The sequence below is a fragment of the Erpetoichthys calabaricus genome, chromosome 1 (genome assembly GCF_900747795.2).
Source record: "Erpetoichthys calabaricus chromosome 1, fErpCal1.3, whole genome shotgun sequence".
Taxonomy (NCBI): domain Eukaryota; kingdom Metazoa; phylum Chordata; class Cladistia; order Polypteriformes; family Polypteridae; genus Erpetoichthys; species Erpetoichthys calabaricus.
The window spans coordinates 173,613,731-173,634,960 of NC_041394.2; the positions used below are offsets into that span (position 1 = coordinate 173,613,731).

At 39.7% G+C, this 21,230-nt stretch overlaps 1 protein-coding gene across 6 annotated transcripts in view; it reads left to right on the plus strand.

Moving 5' to 3' along the window:
* Positions 1-21,230, plus strand: part of LOC114653668 (lamina-associated polypeptide 2-like) — a 119,371-nt gene that overhangs the window by 56,063 nt on the left and 42,078 nt on the right. For all 6 annotated transcript variants that reach the window (XM_028804156.2, XM_051920082.1, XM_051920084.1 and 3 more), the window contains exon 4: positions 3,872-3,969. In XM_028804156.2, the coding sequence (XP_028659989.2) occupies positions 3,872-3,969 (98 nt within the window). The remainder of the gene's footprint in view (positions 1-3,871; positions 3,970-21,230) is intronic.

The following is a 21,230-nucleotide window of genomic DNA, read 5'->3' on the forward strand; positions in this document are numbered from 1 at the left end:
AAATTTGTTCAATAAAAAGGTTCTATATTTTGACTGCATCTGTCATGCAATGTGATACCTTCTCCATTAGTGCCACCCCCTTAAAAACTATCACTTTATGGGGCAATGCAAAACTGTATTAATAATTGTGTGCACATTAAAATGTTTTTTTTTTGTACAGTGTACAATACTCTTGACAGTGGAATAGGTTATTCTTAGCCAGTAATTGCAGTGGAAAATGTGGTTAACATCCACTCATGCATGGGGAAAAAAATACCGTCGAATACTGTGAAACCGGGATAATTTAGAAAAATACAGTGATATAGAATTTTGGTCATACCGCCCACCCCTAACTTAAACTACATTCTGATACTAAAAAAATAAATATAGAGTTAGATAAATGTCGATAAAAGTTAAGTAAGTATAATAAAATATGCATCTATGATATATCATTAATTAAAAAAGAACAAATTGGTATTAGTGGGCTCCTTTCAAAAAAAAAACGTTGGGGGGGGGGGGGCACGATGAAAACTCGGGTCGCAAATACTTAATGGTTGAGAAATGCTGTGATAGACTAACGTTTAAAAAATTTTTTTTTTGAATGCAACGCGATCTACCTGCACTACCTTTGCGATCTACCGGTTGATCGTGATCGACGCATTGGGCACCCCTGTTGTAGATAATGATTTGCTTACAAGTTGCTCATTATTGCTTAAGAGACTCGGGTGAAACAGTGGCTTCCATGAATGTGATTGGCACTCCCACAAAAAGCAACGCAAAGAGAAATAAGACATGAACCGCACTGGCACTTTCTAAAGACAAACAAAATTGTCAGTGATTGCTCAAACAAAGTAAATGCAGTCATTTTTTTCTTTTTTTTTCCCTAGAGGCCAGAGGACCTTATATCCCTGTGTCTATTTTTTACAGTAAATAAACTGAAGCATTGTGACCCTTTAAGTGTTTTACAAATGAAACAAGTGTATTAAATGTTACTTTGTTGAGGTATTTTAAGTATTTTGTGTATTATAATCAATTATTAGCAGACAGCATTTTTCAAAGTAACAAACAAACTAGTTTTACATTTTTTTTATTTATGAAACTATTTAGTGAACATGCACTGAACAAAAATATGAAGCAAAGAAGCATAGGCTATAGTTGGCTCAGTCGCTTGATGAAAACTAGCGATCTTCAAAATGGGTGTGTTTAACACAGAAGATGCCAACCGTTTAACTAATGACTAATAACAATATGGGTTAACAATTTAGAAACACGTATAGGCTGATCCTAAAAAGTTACGTGCAAAAACAGATCTGTAAAATCCCACAATAGTGTCCAGCACATCTTAAGTAACATGAAGCCAAAGTTAGTGCGAGGTAAAACCAACAACCGCTCTTTTACATTCGATTTCCGTTTTTCTGTCTTGCCTTCTAAGATTTTTTATACATTCGAATTATGTTAGAATAGTGATATTTGATCCGACAGCCCTAGTTATTTACTTAAAACAATGTTGTAATGATATCAACAGAGGTGCTTTTTTTTTTTTTTTTAATAACTCCCCTCTGTTGTCATCTGGTTGTTTTCCTGAGGCATCAATGTGTTTTCAAGAATTTCGTTGTACATTTCGAAGAGAGTGCATGCCACCTCGTCATTTATCTTGGCCCTTTTCTGTTGTGGACCATCTATCTGTGATTCAGTTGTTTGCATTTTGTTCGATGCAAGTTCCATCTGAGCTTGCAACATTTTGAGTGCCAGTGATTTTACATGTGCATAGAAATAGCGGTCTTTGTATCTTGGGTCTACAATAGTGGCAACACAATACATGGATTCTGTGTAAATCTCAATGAAACAATTGTTTCCAGCCTCCAAGAGAGCGCTTTTACTGGTTTTGACTCTGAAGTCAGTATGAGCGCTTTTAGTCAACAGTCATTTTAAAGCATTAACTGAGGGAATAACGTTAGATGCCAAGGCTTCAGACTGGCAAATTTCTTTTGTCAGTTGTTTAAATGGAGCAAGGAGTGTGATTATGTTCACGATCAAACCCCACTGATTAGGCGTTAGAGTTGCAGGTAACTCAAAATCGGAGGCATAAGCCCCAAGGGCTCTTTTCTGCTCCAGCAAGCTTTGCAGCATATAGAATGTGCTGTTCCATCTAGTCGAAACGTCTTGCTGAAGCATTTTTGGCTGCATAGCAAGTTCAGTTTGTATAGTTTTGAGATGCGAGTTGGCTAATTGTGAATGCTTAAAGTGACCGACTATTTTTCTGCCGATCGCTATTGTATCCGAGACGCTGCGCTGGGATAGTACACCATCGTTCACGGAAAGCTGTAAAGTATGAGCCATACATGGCAAACTTGGGATCCCGCATTCCTCCATAGCCTTTGCAACGTTGTGTGCATTGTCTCGTGTAATACTACATGAACATTATCCATGGGTATTTTCCATGTTTCAAACATTCTTTTAAACGTTACAGAGAGTGCAGCACCCGTGTGTGATCCAGAGCTTTCTTGGGCGTACAAGATTGCTTTCTGCAATTCAAACTTGCAGTCGATCCACTGAGCAGTTAAACTAAGCATACTAATAGCTCTCATATCAGATGTCCATATATCAGTGGTAAAGCTTATGGCTGTGACATCTTCAGCAAGGAGTTTGTGCACATGACTTTCGACAATCGTATGTAACTCTGGAAGCGCTATATCAGAAAAATAATGGCGACCGTATCTTCTACAACAGAAAATGGCTGATCGTCCAGAGCAATAAATTCCGTCATCTTTGCAGTAATTGTTTGAGCTTTAGGGTTATCTTTATCAAATTTCTTTGATTTTTTTCAAGTAACTGATCAACACGTTGAACAACTGCAGTTTTTGATTTTGTTCACAGTGGCGCAGGATTCTCCTCTTTTGCTCTGAGGAATTCTGTATATTTGTCAGGATGGCGTGTCTTCAAGTGTGTAATTAAGTTGGTGGTATTGAAATTTCGCACTTTGGTCCCTCCGCGCAAAACATTAGTCGAACAAGTGTTGCAAATTGCATATTTTATGTCACTCTCACTCACTTTGAAAAACTTCCACACCGCACACATTTTTGCACAGTAGCCCAGCGTCGCCTAAACGTCTGGCACATCTGGAACACAGTGAATGCGTCATCAATATCGGTTCAAATTATCGGCCCAATTTAGTCATCAGTCCAAGGCCGATAAAATTATTTTAACCCATTATCTGCCGATACAGATAGAAATCCAATATTATTGTGCATCTCTACTTAAGTTTGAATCTGGATATTCCCTTAAGTGTATGCCACATTGAAATTCAGATTGTGGATCGTGATTTTGTGTTAAAAGGATTGTGATAAGATTTTTGGAAAGATCGCCCACCCCTAGTGGGCAGTATAGATAATAAATGAAAATTTATGTTTTATTCGTGTACATTATATTCTCAAACTATGTGATAGAGTTCCTTTGTGTGAAGTAAATCATCTTGATGTAAAGTTGCGCTTATGGTATCCTGTTTAGAAATACCTTTAGAAATATTCCTTTTGAATATATTTGAAATTTGCCTATGAATGTGAAAACCTTGGTTGGCAAAATTTCATAAAAGCCACAGAACTCTTAAAGCTGTTAACACGTCTATATTAGCATCTGTTGGGAGTGTGGGTCTTTTTATTACACTTTACAAAAACAACAAAAGAGTTTGTCTGCTGCATACATCTCTAAATGATATTGCTTTAAATCAAAGTTTTACATTTAAGAATTTAGCACCATCTGAAATTGTTTAATCTTTCAGTATTTGTCAGACTTTAAGTAGTTATCCATTTTGTTCTGTATACTTGACAAGTTTTGCCAATACTTGTTTGAACTCTTGTTAACTTTGCACATTGATCTCTTACTATCTTAACAGAGGAGAAGTCCGAACTGATACTTGAGAAACGAGAGCCAATAAGGAGCAGGCAGAGAACCCCTGCTAGTATTCGTCCACGCAGGCAGGATGTGCACAGGGTGGGTTATTTTTATACAGTTTAAATTCCCATTACTGCCATTTTTATATTTGACTATCACTATTTATATTTTTGCGTTTCTGTCTTCATTTTTCTTCATGTTGTCTGTTTTGTCTTTTTATGTATTCAGTAAACTGTGCCAAAGATACTCATTTCATTAAGCTAGGTTATCTACTGTTTTATCACACCTGCTAAATCCAGTTATTGTTACATGCTTGCTTATCTACATTTATGTCCAATGCAATGATTTTCCCAAGTAGATGGAGGACAAATTGACTTTGCTTAACTGAAGAACATCAACAAATGCAATTCAATTTATGGTAGAGTCAGTTTCTCTGTATTTACACAATATTTGTAAGTGTTGTGGAAATAATATTAAAGAAATAACACATTCATCTAGAAACTAGGTCAAAGTCATGTAATGTGTTAGTGGTGGAAATTAATTAGCCAAGCATGGTTCATTAGTTCAGTCCCTTAATTTTTGCGCCCTTTTCCCCTTTATTATACATTCAGTAAGAGCTCTGGCAATATGTTAATACTATTTTAAATTTTGATTTCTTTTTTTTTATGTTAAGTATGAAATTCAAGTAAAACAATTCATGTGTGGACCCCTCCCTTTTTTTTCCCTTTTTTTTCCCTTTTTTTATTATAAATGGTGTTTGTATATTGATGTAGTTTCATATAATAATACATTTAGAGTTATTGTACTGTATAACCATCATTCCAATATTATGACCTGCAACATTTAAGCCTTGTTAGACTGTAGTGTAGCCATTCTGGGAAATCAATTTCCAAAACACATTAGAGACCTGGGGGGAGACACTGCAGTTCTCTGCCCTTGGGTTTACATTTGGTCTAAATTGGACTAATTGCAATTTGCTGCCTGTAACTGCTACTTTAGGTCCATAATGTTTCCTCAAATAAAACTGCCGATTTGTTTCTTATATAACTTTGGTTCAAGTATAAAGTTAATATCTACTTTGCTAAAGTAGAAAATTATTTGAAAAACCATAAAAACCACTTGTCTCTTTCACTAATATTTGTTTGATATCTAGAGGGTATTGTACAGCAGCCGTACCACATGCACTTCAGAACAGGTCATCCACCTGAAGCCAAGCATGTTCGACCCAGCTAGTACTTGGATAGGAGACCATCTTGGAAAAGCTTGGGTTGCTGCTGGAAGTGGTGTTGGTGAGGCCAGCAAGGGATATTTGACTGTGGTCTGAATGTGGATCCCAATGCCCAGTGCAGTGATGGGGACACTGCACTATAAAAATGGTGCCGTCCTTCTGATAAGATGTAAAACTGACTGACTGCTTGGTCATAAAAGATTTCTGGGTGTCCTTTGTAAAGAAAGGGGTGTATACCAATGAAGTGCCTCACTTGGACACCTGGCATGTTCTTGATCTATTCTAGTAATTTCGTTGATTAGCTCCGATGCCTTCTTGGTTTGCAATATGTTTCTGTGGGAAAGATTTACTCTTAAGAAGGCCTTCAGGGTTTCCTAGAGTGTTCCTGTAGAAACCTCTAAGGATACATTTGTATATATACATATATATAAAAATTGATTGGTTTGGATATGAATTCTGTACGGGCGGCACGGTGGCGCAGTGGGTAGCGCTGCTGCCTCGCAGTTGGGAGACCTGGGGACCCGGGTTCGCTTCCCGGGTCCTCCCTGCGTGGAGTTTGCATGTTCTCCCCGTGTCTGCGTGGGTTTCCTCCGGGCGCTCCGGTTTCCTCCCACAATCCAAAGACATGCAGGTTAGGTGGACTGGCGATTCTAAATTGGCCCTAGTGTGTGCTTGGTGTGTGGGTGTGTTTGTGTGTGTCCTGCGGTGGGTTGGCACCCTGCCCAGGATTGGTTCCCTGCCTTGTGCCCTGTGTTGGCTGGGATTGGCTCCAGCAGACCCCCGTGACCCTGTGTTCGGATTCAGCGGGTTGGATAATGGATGGATGGATGGATGAATTCTGTACAGTTCTTGTCTGCTAATAAGTGGATTAAGACTCCATCTGCAAAATGAGTAGAATAGAAGGAATATGCTCTTGAGTTTGGGTTTAGAAATCTCTAGGGGACTGATATGGTCAGTTACAAACGATGTAATTGTCTTTGCAGTGTTAGATGTCATCACCCCTGTGGCAGGAGATCTATCTAGATCTGGATTTAAAACATCATTAAAGTCCCCAGCCATTATAATTTTATGAGTGTTCACATTGGGAATGGATGCAAATACATTTTGCATGAATTCCCTATCATCGACATTGGGTGCATAAATATTTATCAAAATCACTTTACAGTTAAATAAATTACCTATGACAATCGCATATCTCACTTCAGGATCAGATACTACATCTGATACTACAAATGAGACTGTTCTATGCATAAGAATTAAAACACCTCTAGTTTTCTTTATAAAGCTGGAATGGAACATTTGGCCAGTTCAGTCTTCGTGCAGCCAAAACTGATCCTTACTTAGTAAGTGGGTCTCATGTAAAAATACAATTTTAATGTTTAGACCTGTTAAGTGAGAGAATACATTTTCTCTTTAATTCGTGATTCAGCCCTTTAACATTCCAGCTCACAAAGTTAACTGTCCGGTCTTGGAGACATTGCTTCTGAACTTTTGTTGTCATTTTGTAGTCTTAACTGAAAATAAGACAGCTTTAACCATAATTTAAAATTTTCCCCAAGTTATTGCCATGAAGCCTATTGTTACGTTGGCACTTATAAGGATTAAAAGGATAGATTAGAGATAGCTTGCTCTCTTTCTATCCCCCCCTTAGTCTCCCCACCCCTTCATGAACATGGAGAGAAAACTTACAAAATCTTAGCTCATCAAATCCACAAGCAGGAAGTTCACAATGCAATCACCAACACAAACGGAGACAAAATCATTGACCATAAAAATATAATGCACACATTTGGAGACTACTATAAATCCTTATATTCTACTGAGTTTAAAGAAGACAAGACACAATCTAATGCATTTCTGGATGCATTACAGATACCACAAATAGATACTCTTAATGCAGAAAAATTGGATAAACTTCTGGCATGATCAGACTTATTAGATGCTAGAATCTCACTGCAGAGTGGGAAAGCAGCTGGCCCTGATGACTATCCTGTCGAATTTTATAAGAAATTCTCAACTCCACTAGCTGCCCTTCTCTTAGCAACATTTATAGAAGCTAGAGAAAATAAAATTCTACCTCAAACTTTTTGTCAAGCATTAATTAACATCTTTCCTAAACAAAATAAGGACTTTTTACAATGTGCATCATACAGACCAATTTCACTTCTGAATAATGATGTTAAGATACTCTCCAAAGTCCCCGCTAGAAGAATGGAGAAAGTGCTGCCTTCGGTAATATCACAAGACCAAACTGGATTTATTAAAGGCAGACACTTCCAATCTTCAACTGTTTAATGTAATATATTCACCCACAAAGTCAAACACCACGGAGATAATATCATTGGATGCAGAAGAAGCATTTGACATGGTTGAATGGAACTACCTTTTCACTACATTGGAGAAATTTGTGTTTGGCCCGAACATTTGTGCATGAATCAAACTACTTTATACCAATCCAGAAGCTTCAGTTTGTATTAACAACATTAATTCAGACTACTTTAAACTAGAGCATGGTGCCAGACAAGTGTCACCACTGCTTTTTGCAATTGTGATTGAGCCATTGGCAATTCATTGTCAAAATGCTTATGAGATAAAGGGGATTATCAGAGAAGGTCTGGAACAGAAAGTGTATCTATATGCAGATGATATGGTATTGTATATATCAGATACACAAAATATTGTGCATGCAATCCTGACAGCACTAATAGAATTTCAAAAGATTTCTAGTCTCAGAATCAGTTTGAATATAAGTGCGCTCTTCCCAGTGAATTCTCAAACATACAATATTAGATTGGACACCTTCCCTTTTATCAGATCAGTTTAAATACCTAGGGGTAAACATCACAAGTAAACATAAAGCTCTTTATCAACAAAATTTTGCCTTCTGTACAGAAAAAAATTAAGCAAGACTTGCATAGATGGTCAACCCTCCATCTCACTTTAGCTGTAAGAATTAACATTGTTAAGATGAATATCCTTCCTAAGCTTCTCTTTTAATTTCAAAACATTACAATATACATCAATAGATCATTTTTAAGATTCAACCATAACCTCAATTATTTGGAATTCAAAACACCCATGTATCCAAAGGGCGAACCTACAAAAGTGGAAGGTAGCATGGCTCTACCTAACCTTCAGCTTTATTCCTGGGCAGCAAACATACAAACTATAAAAACATGGACACAAATAGATTAACATACACAGGCTTGGTCCACAATAGAAATAAAATCCTGCAGTACTTCTTTATATTGCTTGCTTTGCACCTCTATAAATACAAGTTATCGCCAATATACTAACAACCCAATTGTGCTTCACTCACTCAGAATATGGAACCAATGTAGGAACTATTTTAAGATAGAGAAGCTTTTATCTGTTGCACCTCTGCACGAGAACCACCTTTTTCCACCCTCTCAAACATGTGCAGTTTTTAATGCCTGGAAAACATTTGGGATTAAAACACTTAGAGATCTGTACATAGACGTCTTTGCATTCTACGAACAATCACACTCCAAATTCAACTTTCCAGCAAACATATTTCTTTCACTACCTTCAAATTTGAAACTTTGTTAAGTAGAATCTGCCCAAAGTTTCCTCACCTCCCACCTACGTCTATGCCGGAAAAAATATTGGTCAGTCTCGATGACTCAGACGCATTTCCATAATATATAAAACCATTTTATAGTCTCTCCCTTTCAAAGATCCAAACAAACAGTAGGAAAAGGATCTCTCACTCAACATCTCAGAAAAGGAATGAAAAGTAGCAATGCAGAGAATTCACTCGAGTGCCATATGCGCAAAGCATAGAATTATTCAACTTGGAATTATATATCGAGCACATCTCTCTCGTTTAAAATTGTCCAAAATGTTTCCAGGGCAAGATCCAACCTGCAAACACTGCAATCAAGTTCTGCCGTCACTGGGCCACATGTTTTGGGCCTGCAACAAATTAACATAATTTTGGACCAAAATCTTTAAATGCCTTGTAGACAGCCTTGGTGTCACAATCCCTCCAAATCCACTAAAAGTTGTGTTTGGTGTACTTCCAGATGGGCTTAAAGTGGAGAAGGACAAACAAACTGTAATTGCCTTTACTACACTACTGACATGTAGACTTATCTTGCTCAACTGGAAGAATCCTAACTCACCTGTTCTAAGTCGGTGGGTAACTGATGTATAATATTTGAAACTGGAAAAAATCAAATTCGCACTTTGAGGATCTGTATAAAACTTTTTCAGAACCTGGCAGGATCTAAATAATATATTTTAGAATAAATATTTAAATTGAGGAAGCAGGTACTCTCCCCTCTTTTACTCCATATATCTTTATTTATTAATTTATCCATTTACTTATTTTCACTAGCGTAAAGTTTTACACTGCTGGCCTAGCTCTCTTTCTCAGGGGTTGGGGGTTGATTTGTTTCTAACCCTTTTTTTTTTTTTTTTTTTTTTTTTTCAGGTAAAACTTGAGTTATTTGTATGGAATGTTATTTGATTTTAATTATAACAAAAAAAAGGAAAGGGTGTATACCAATGTCCGGGCTAAATTGCCTACATTGGCCTAGTCATTCTGGCCTCCTAATCATCTCTTGCCTCTAAATGTCTCTCTCACCACTTCACCACCTAACAGCTAATGTGTGGTCAGCGCCCTGGTGCAAAATGGCTGCCGTTATATCATCCAGGTGGATATGCTATACATTAGTGGTGACTGAAGTGGTTCTCCTCTTACTGAAGAACTTTGAGTAGTGAGAAAAGCGCTATATAAATGTGAAGAATTATTAGTTGATTCTGAGCAACCAAAACACTCTCTAGTAAGGTTAACATTTTTAAATTTTCGTTTCAATAGTGGCTTCAGTTCCGGTTTCATATCATTGTGAACATGTGAAACTTAAAATTATGATATTGAATATGCATTGTTTTCATTTTTTCATATTTTCTTCAGTGCTGTTGATCATTTGATCAACACATGCTAACCGCTGTCTGAATGGACTAATAATTTATTTGACTCCTAGCAGCCCTGTCATGCCATCTGTTGCTTTTCTTGTCATATTGCATGTTTTCTGCAGAGTGATTCAGCTAAAGTTTGTCGAGTTTGTCTCTGTGCTTGTACCTTGGGTGATTTAGTCATGTCATGGACAGCTGACTTGTAAAGCTTTTCGTATTACAGTAATCCCTCCTCTATCATGGGGGTTGCGTTCCAGACCCTCCCGCGAAAGGTGAAAATCCGCGAAGTAGAAACCATATGTTTATATGGTTATTTTTATATTGTCATGCTTGGGTCACAGATTTGCACAGAAACACAGGAGGTTGTAGAGAGACAGGAACTTTATTCAAACACTGCAAACAAACATTTGTTTCTTTTTCAAAAGTTTAAACTGTGCTCCATGACAAGATAGAGATGACAGTTCCGTCTCACAATTAAAAGAATGCAAACATTTCTTCCTCTTCAAAGGAGTGCCCGTCAGGAGCAGAGAATGTCAGAGAGAGAAAGAAAAGCAAACAAATCAATAGGGCTGTTTGGGCTTTTAAGTATGCGAAGCACCGCCGGACAATGCAGCTGCTAGGAAGGGAGCAATGTAAAGGTAGTCTTTCAGCATTTTTTTAGAGGAGCGTCTGTATCGTATAGTGGTGCGAACAGCCCCCCCTGCTCACACCCCCTTCGTCAGGAGCACAGAATGTCAGAGAGAGTGAGAGAGAGAGAGACAGAGAAAAACAAACAATTAAAAATCAGTACGTGCCGTTCGAGCTTTTAAGTATGCGAAGCACCATGCAGGAAGCATATCGCTTGACAAAACAGCCACATTTAAGCCCAGCAAGGAAGAGAGCAATGTGAAGGTAATCTTTCAGTGTTTTTTGACGAGCGGCCGTATCTTCTAGGGGTGCGAACAGCCCCCGTGTTCACAATATATTTGAGGAGTTTTATTTAATAGGTAATACGCGCTGTGGTTGAATAGCTTCTCAGCCATCTGCCAGTAGCGTCCCTTGTATGAAATCAACTGAGCAAACCAACTGAGGAAGCATGTACCAGAAATTAAAAGACCCATTTTCCGCAGAAATCCGCGAACCAGCAAAAAATCCGCAATATATATTTAAATATGCTTACATATAAAATCTGCGATAGAGTGAAGCCGCGAAAGTCGAAGCGAGATATAGCGAGTGATTACTGTATTCATGTTCGGGGTGGTGGTGAATTTGTAAATGGTGAAAAAAGTTAGTTGTCAAACTGTGTTTAATGGCAAATGCTGCTGCTTTGCAGTAAGGAGACTGTGGAAGATTGTGGGTTCGCTTCCCGGTTCCTCTCTGTGTGGATAGCGCTTTGAGTACTGAGAAAAGCGCTATATAAATGTAATGAATTATTATTATTAAACAGTTCCCGACATAGTTTGCAGATTATAGTCTTTTCCAAGCCAAACCACCTCCACGCAAGTGAGGATGATCCACTTCTTGCAATTAAATTTAACGACATAGATCGCAAAGCTGTTTTATCTCCTGGCTCTGTTTGCTCACACATTTTTAGGCAGCTACGTTAGCCTTGTGGTGCACTGATCGCGCATACCTATGCGCTCACTTTGTGCGTACGTAGTAGTCTATCCTGGTGGGTTACATACCTTGACAGCTCACGCATTCACTGTCGTATGTTTTTGATTGTCACTCACTTTGCAAAAAACACTCTAATTTCAGCTTGCACATCATTAAAACAACAATTAAGATATTATCGAAGACAATGCATATCTCACAATCCTAATCTGTAAATGAAAATTGGGCACATGTGAGAATAGCATCAGGATAACCTATTTTAAAAAAAATACCTCTTCCAAATGTCAAAAGTGGACTTTGTAGCCAGGTTGTTCTGACAAAAAGCAATAGATGCATCCTACAATGAGACACAGTATACGACAATCGCTCATTTAAGAAAATTTTTAGAGTATGCTTATGCTGTGACTTCCTGTTTTAGGATATTAATGACACATCAACTTTGAAGGAATTTTGTAGCAATGAGTTTACAGGACTCTGTTCTGTCCTGTCCTGTGTTTATTCACTGAAGTGAATTTGTGTCATGCAACAAGAAAGTTTTCCAAACTATAAGGCTCCAGTAGAACTGCTTAAAAACTAGTAAGCATATATACATCAATAGAGAATTAAAAATGAGCACCCTGTTGGGGTCATACCACAGAAGTGAAATTCAGGTAGAAGAATCCTCTTAAGTTGTGTTAAGTACATGATAACACACATGGGGATACAACATGATTTATTTAATATGTACCTTCATGTATTGCAGCATACTCGCATTACTCGGGTGTAAACTCCCTGTTCTAAAATACAGGAGATGTGTAGGTGTAATGGGAGGCTGGCCAGGGGAGTTGACAAACAGCCTCTAGCTGAGCATGTGCAGTTACTTGTGTGCAACATGGGCTGATAACTTGCTGATGAACACCTGTCCCATTTCACAAAAAAATGGATTGGGCCTGGCTGAATGGTGCAAATGATGTAGGTAGTGCTAGTCAACGTCTCCTCCTCCACAAACACCAGACATAACAGCCACTGTAGCTAATAGCACTTCACACCGTATACAGTGCATCCGGAAAGTATTCACAGCGCATCACTTTTTCCACATTTTGTTATGTTACAGCCTTATTCCAAAATGGATTAAATTAATTCTTTTTCCTCAGAATTCTACACACAACACCCCATAATGACAACATGAAAAAAGTTTTTCAGCGGCAGGGACTGGGAGACTAGTCAGGATAAAGGGAAAGATGACTGCAGCAATGTACAGAGACATCCTGGATGAAAACCTGCTCCAGAGCGCTCTTGACCTCAGACTGGGGCGACGGTTCATCTTTCAGCAGGACAACAACCCTAAGCACACAGCCAAGATATCAAAGGAGTGGCTTCAGGACAACTCTATGAATGTCCTTGAATGGCCCAGCCAGAGCCCAGACTTGAATTCGATTGAACATCTCTGGAGAGATCTTAAAATGGCTGTGCACCGACGCTTCCCATCCAACCTGATGGAGCCTAAAAGGTGCTGTAAAGAGGAATGGGCGAAACTGGTCAAGGATAGGTGTGCCAAGCTTGTGGCATCATATTCAAAAAGACTTGAGGCTATAATTGCTGCCAAAGGTGCATCGACAAAGGTTGTAAATACTTATGTACATGTGATTTCTGTTTTTTTATTTTTAATAAATTTGCAAAAACCTCAAGTAAACTTTTTTCACGTTGTCATTATGGGGTGTTGTGTGTAGAATTCTGAGGAAAAAAATGAATTTAATCCATTTTGAAATAAGGCTGTGACGTAACTAAATGTGGAAAAAGTGATGCACTGTGAATACTTTCCGGATGCACTGTAACCACTAAATGTGACAGACTGCCATTCATCCCTCCAGTCAGCAAGTGTGCATAGTGGTGATGATGAGTGTGCAGCAATCATGACAAAGAAATGCCTGACCACCTTCCTTCAAGAAAGTGATTGCATATGATCCATGTGGACACTTCAGTTTTGACAGTAGATCCGATATATGCTGCTGTGGCCACTGCTGAAAGTGCTACTTGTTGAAATGATGTAGACTGAGATTTAGCAGGTAAGAAGAGCTCTTCATAGCTTACTGTACAGCAGGCATGTGCAACCTACGGCCCGCGGGCCAAATCCGGCCCGCGTACTGATTTTATACGGCCCGCGACGACTTTTCCAAATATCATTGAATCTGGCCCGTTAACCCTCTTGGTGATGCCTGTTTGTTCTTGTGGTATTGTTGGATTATTTTTGATAGTATGATGCGGCCAGTGCTTTCTGAAGTACAGTCGACCCTTGATATACGACCGGCTTGACATGCGAACAACTTGATTTACGACCAACATCTTGCGTTACGACCTGAATGCGGTCACGTGTATCCGCTTGCGCGATTGTAAACAAACAGAAACATTCCTATTAATGCGGCACTCATTCAATAAAATGTCAGGTTTGTAAACTCTCTTGGGACCTCCCCCAACTAGAAGACATGCCAAAGTCCAAACTCCGTATGGAAGACTGTTTATCTGTTGCTGGGGCAACAGCTGGCTTAAAGCTGTGCTGAGTCTCTCAGCCAAAGCAAACAGAAAAGATATCGATGGGTGATATGCATGTGATATCCCTGCCCGGCAATGGACAAGCAAGCTTCCACAGTCGCGGCAATCGCGCTTCAGCACGCACTTCAGCATGTCGTTCCCATTGAGTGGGGAGTGGGGGGGGGGTCTCAGAAGAGTTCAGAAACAGTTCCTTGTATCATCGGAAGGAAATGCTGAGAAAAATTCTCGTCAGAATAACTTGTAGGCAGGAGGAGATTAAAATTAATGCAAAAGAAGCTATTGAAATGATTGCAAATGCCTGAGCGCAAGTTAAAGAAAGCCTTTAAAAAGCCTTCAGTTTCATTATCATCCTTCTCCCTTCCTGCAGCCCAAAGATGTCAAATTAAATGGTGAGTATAGTATGAAATTGTTGTTTCTGGTAGGCTAGGCACTTTTTATTACTTTTTGGTTAGTACATTAGAAAAATTATTGGTGTTTTGGTAAATTATGCACATTATACAACCCTTTTTTTATTATGAAAAGGTTAAGTAAGTGTTGCAGTGGGAGGTTCGGACCGCATTATGGGTATTTCCATTATTTCTTATGGGAAAAATAGTCTTGACTTACAACCAACTGGAGTTACAACCAGCCCTCGCGAACGAATTGAGTTCGTAAGTCAAGGGTCCACTGTACTTTATATTGTGCTTCCCCCTCTTTTACGGCACGTCCGGAACTGTCGCACGTTTAAAGTGTGCAAGAGCTCGTAGTCACGTAGTCGTTGACTCTGCTGCATCTCTCTGCTCTGCTGTCGTGTGTAGCATAGCGCAGTCTTTTCATGGTTTTTGCTAGTGCTGTACCTATCTGCATGTTGTTTCGAGTTTCACGCTATATCGGCCTACATTTCAATACTTTCAAATACTTGTGAATTTTTGATCAAACCCTAATTAAGATGGCTTCAACAAAGAAGAGAAAAGTGGACGCTGAGAGTCGTACATTTCAAGAGAAATGGACTGACGATTATTTTTTTATAATGCAGAAAGAAAAACCTCTTTGTTTGATATGCTTGGAAAGTATTTCAGTTTTAAAGGAATACAATTTAAAAAGACACTACAATACAAAACACGCTAATTACAACAGTTACAAAGGTAAACTAAGAACAGATAAGATACAAAATTTGAAAAAATGTGTATCGGCACAACAGATGTTATTCCGCAAACATACTGATGTAGCTGACAATATTGTTCCTGCAAGTTTTATTGTTAGCGAAAAAATTGCGAAGCACTCAAAACCATATTCTGAAGGCGAGTTTGTCAAGGAATGCCTTACTGCAGTCACGAATGTTCTGTGTCCAGAGAAAAGCCATGAAATGGAAAAGATAAGTCTTTCTCGTTGGACAATAACCCGACGAAATGGCCAGTGACATAAAATTAAGCATTAAAAATATTGCATCAAAATTTGAAGCATTTTCCATTGCTCTTGATGAGAGTACAGACTCCAACGATATCGCTCAATTGGCTATATTTATTCGCGGAGTTGATGCTAGCTTCAATTGTACGGAAGAATTGCTTGCTCTCCAACCAATGAAGAATACAAGGAGGGGTGAAGACATTTTCCAGGAAGTAAAAACTGTTTTTACTGTATTTGATTTAAAGTGGGAAAAGTTATGCGGAATATCCACCGATGGAGCTCCATCGATGATTGGACCAAACATCGGAGTTGTTGCCCAAATAAAAACCGAATTATCAAGTAACAAAATCAGTACCGAAGATTTGTCGGTATTGCATTGCATTATACACCAGCAAAACTTATGTGCAAAATCAGTTAAATTTGCACATGTGATGGGCACAATAACTGCATGTATAAACTTCATTAAATCCAGGGCGCTAAATCACCGCCAATTTCAAGAATTTCTGGCTGATGTTCTTTCTGATCATGAAGATCTTACATTTTATTGTGAAGTGCGTTGGCTTAGCAAGGGAAAAATGTTGAAACGTTTTTATGATTTGAGAAATGAGGTATCTCTTTTCATGGACATGAAAGGAAAACCTATTCCTGAGCTAGAAAACAAACCCTGGCTGTGTGATCTTGCATTTCTTGTTGACCTAACAACACATCTAAATGAACTTAATGCTAAATTACAAACTCAGGGACAAATGATTCATGAGCTTTATGGACACATAAAATCATTTCAAAATAAGCTTCGACTCTGGGAAAGCCAATTAAAGGAAGGCAATACTTATCATTTTCCCACACTTGCGAACCACGAAGATTTTGATTGTGAATCGTTTGCGAATGAATTAAATTCATTGAGTGGAGAATTCAACACTAGGTTCCGTGATTTTAAAAATCAAGAAGCAAACTTGCAAATTTTCTCTTGTCCATTTGATGTTGATGTCGAACTAGCTCCACTTTCATTGCAAATGGAATTAATTGAACTACAAGAGAACCTTGTCCTGAAATCAAAATTCAATGATATTGAATTACTTGACTTTTATAAAAACTATTTCCCATGTGACAAGTTTCCAAAGCTCACAGCTTTTGCTCAGAAAAGAATGACTCTATTTGGCAGCACCTATAAATGCGAGCAACTTTTTTCAAGGATGAACTTCGTAAAATCCAAAACCAGGACGCGAATTACTGATGAGCACCTAGAAAACACGTTGCGAGTTTCCACGTCCACAATATCTCCTAATATTGATAAGCTTGTGACCACCATGCAATCTCAATCGTCGCATTAATAACGAGTTTTTATTAAATAATATATTAATAAATATTTTTTTGTTTTTTTTTGGCCTTCTTGCATTTTCGATTTTCAGAAATACATATATATCCTGAAGTACTCCGGCCCGCGTAATCTTTCTACTTTCTAATCCGGCCCATAGTCCTGTCAAGGTTGCACATGCCTGCTGTACAGTATTAGGTAACATAAACAACTAATGCTGTGAGCACCTCCTCTTGATGGCACTGGTGTGATCCTCGCTATACTCTGCATGATTATGGTTTGATATGCTGACCTTGGGACTTTGATCAAGACATGGTCTGTCTTGTACCTTTTCTATGTATGTACTATAGGTATGTATTTATCTATAAAAATTTAAGTATATTGATTTGTGACATGTAGAAATGGGGCAGACTCCTTCGATATTGATGTGAGGTACATATCAATAATTACTAGTTCTTGCAGTTACAGGTAGTGCACCATGTTAAGGAGTATAACTCCTCCCCCCCCTACCCCCCAAAAGGGATGTTTGCTTATAAACAATTTTCATTTTATGTTAAATGAATAGATAGATTACTGTAGTGGTCTCCCAATAGTTTGGAGTTTGTTCCGTGAAGTGGTTTAGACTGTATGTAAGTAGGTTCTCCAATTATTTATGAATTGCATGATGGATTGATCTTAAGTTCTCAACAAACGTCTTCAGTTATACAGTTGTAATGGCCGACCCTGTACCCAGCCGGCAGCTACACCTCCAAGACCTGTGGCCTGGATAATTTACTGAGATGAATCTCACTATCAAGCCGTACCTCTAACAAATTACACTTTTCCCCCACAATCGACGGTGTAAATATAAGTTCGCAAAAAGCAGATGATGTAAAAAATAAACTGATTAAATGTATTAAATGAAACCACAAGACAAATGCAAAAATAGAAACATAAATATCCCTCCACCACATCAACAAAGAGACACCACCATATATAAATACAACAAAACCCTCCCTTGCCCCTGTAACATATAACACACAACACGAATAACAAAAATAAATGATATACTGAATGATTATGAACTTGAGTCCGGTTATAAAAACTGTCCTGAGTACGGATGACTGAACTAGTGGTAAAATGCGTTGTTTGAATTTCCCGGCAATTGGAGCAACCTCACCATGATTCCTTGGCGTATGCTGGATGGTGAATCGACCCTGGGGTCTCAGCAGATGAAGGATGAAAGCAGTCCGGCAAAATGAAAAACAAACTGGTGCAAAGGCGCGATGTGGAAAAACAGCAAGTAGGTTGATACGTGGTTGAAAACGAATGGTCTTCCTTCTCCTCTCTTCTCTCTCTCCTTTCTGATTACTTAAATAGTCCTTGTGACGGCTGTAATTGATTAATTGCGAACAGGTGTTTTCCAGGTTAGGGGCTGTGGTCTTCTTCCATCATACGGCATTTCCTGATACACACACATAAACAGCAAACGGGACAATGGAAACAAGATGCACTCAGAACTAACATTTAACAACACTAACTATGTAGCCCCGCTACATTCCCCCAAACCCCCCTCCCCCCCCCCCCCCCCCCCCCCCCCCAAATTGGACAAGGGAGGGCCGAAGTACGGCTTGAGATTGGCCACATGGATTGTGTCTAGCTTGGAGTCAGTGCCGGTACCCCTTTGGATCTGGAAATTGACTGGACCCGTTTCAGAAATTATTTTGGCTGGACCTAACCAGTTAGGCGCTAGCTTGGCGGAGAACCTTTTGCTGGCATCCGAGAGATGGTGAGCTCTAATCCAGACCCAACTGAAAGTGCGCTTCCTTACGCCGGGCATTGTACAACTTGGCATGTCTGGATGTCGAACTCACCAACCTCTGTTGGATTCTCCGCCGTAATTCCTCTAGTTTAAATAAGTTACTGTAGCTGGTGGTTTCTGGACTAGGGGCTCTGGGAAGGAGTCGGTCAAGCGGGCCCTTTAGCTGTCTGCCCAGCGCAACCAAAGCAGGCGTCTCACCTGTGGCTTCATGCACAGCGGTGTTCAGGGCAAACCGGAGCTCGGGGAGCCATTTATCCCAATCCTGATGGCGTTCACCCACATAGGAGGCGATCATGTTCTTCAGGGTCCGGTTCACTCGCTCTGTCATATTGGCCTGGGGATGGTAAGCTGTTGTCAGTTTTTTCTTCACTCCCCAGGCTGCATAAAGTTCATCCAATACAGAGCTCGTGAACTGCGGACCCCGGTCTGAGACGATGTTCTTCGGCACCCCCCAGCGGGTGAAGATTTCGTTCTTCAGGGTGGAGCATATCTTGTTGGTTTTCACGTCTGTTAATGCAAACAGCTCCACCCACTTCGAAAAATAATCATTCACCACCATCAGGACGGTTTTCCTCGAGCTGGTAACAGGAAATGGCCCCATCAGGTTGACTCCCAAAGTCTCCCCCGGTCCATCAGCGATTGTCGATTGTAAAAATCCTGCCGGTTTACCAGGTGGATTTTTGAGCTGCTGGCAGGTTAAGCACTTCTTCATGTGGTGGCAAACGTCTTTCCGGACAGACGGCCACCACGCAACCCCCAGGATCTTCAATAAAGTTTTTGTCCTTCCAAGGTGACCACCTAAAGGACTGTCATGATAGTAACTCAAAGTCGGGGATGAGCTCTTCCGGTACCACTAGTTGGTGTTGCAGACCCCCAAGGGAGGATGGAGTGGTCCTATACAGAACCCCCTGGAGGTCCACGAAGTGTACCCGGTCGGTACGCTGCTGCCCCAGTCCCTCCCTGATGTTCTGGCAGAATGGACTGGTGGCTTGTGTTTGAGCCAGGTCTTCAAGGCTTCTTGGCAGAAGGATGACAATCTTCTTTGCCTCTGCCAAACACACAATCCCCGGTGGCTCTGACACCCTGGACAGAGCATCGGGCACGATATTGCCACAGCCCTTCCGATAGAACACCTTGAAAGTAAAGTTCTGGAGGCGTAATACCCACCTCGTTAGACGGGAGGAGGTCTTCGTGTGATTAAATACCCAGGTCAGAGCGTGATGGTCTGTGTACACTTCAAATTCAACCCCCTCCAGATAGTGTCTCCATTTTTCGACAGCCAAACACAAGCCACCAGTCCATTCTGCCAGAACATCAGGGAGGGACTGGGGCAGCAGCGTACCGACCGGGTGCACTTCGTGGACCTCCAGGGGGTTCTGTATAGGACCACTTTTTATAGGACCAGCATTTTATAGTTATCACCCATTCTGCACCATTATGTTTTTTCTCTGAAATTCCTCCAGATAAAATTTTTTGGTGAAAATAATGGTAAATGGAACTTGCGAAAATATATTGAATATTACTTTACTACTCACATATGGCTGCAAAGCCCCATTTTCAGCGGAAATTCCTTCAGTTGAGGGAATTAAAGTAAATAAATAAATAAAAATTAGCCATTTTAAGCAGTAATAGACATACACACTTATAATGCCTTGGCAATAATGCAGGGTGGCGCAGGGAAACGGGAAATTTTGGAACTAGGTGTTGGCAACCCTGGAGCGTTAGCAGTTGTTTGGTACCAATGTGACCTCGTTTAGAACCCCTTGCCATTAGTTATAAAGGAGCAGTGGAGAGGTGCGCAACGAGCATTTGCTGTGAAAGCCTTTTACAAGAATGGTGATAGTGTGACATTACCAGTTAGGATGTCATGATCGTGTCCTGTCTGCTCATGTGATTACAACATGAGTGTGTAATTTCGAAGAAACTGGTTCAGCCTTCAGTTCAGAAGTCCCCAGGTGGAGCCACTTCACATACTGCCCGTCAATCGATGGCAGCTATTCAGTGAGTGTTTGGAAGGCGCATCATTTCACGCAACAGTAATGTTTTATGGCCTCCAAGAGCCCCAGATCTCGCTGTTTGTGATTTCCCCCCCTGAGGGGACATCTTAAAAGCCAAGTGTACTGCACACGTCCTGCAACCATTTCTGAACTGAAAAGAATTGAAGAGGAAATCGCTAGCATTCCTCTTGACATGTGGAAATTCTGCATTGCTCGGCGTAACCGGCTGTCAGAATGCGTACAGAGAAATGGACAACACCTTCATGATGTTTTCATCAAAAAATAAAATGAGTATTGATTACCATCATTAATTGCATATCCTGTACAATACATTTCATAATTAAATATATTTTTGTAATGTGTTTATTCGTGCATTGAAAATCAATTAAATTTCCCATTTACTTGCACTTCCCTGTATTTTAAATCAATTTAATGGCACCTTGATAAAAAGGGTATGAATTACTGTCAAAACATGAAAAATTCTGGGTGACTTTGAACTTTTGCATGGTAATATATTTAACATCTTGACTCAAAGCACACAACATACAAAATACAACGCATTTATCACCG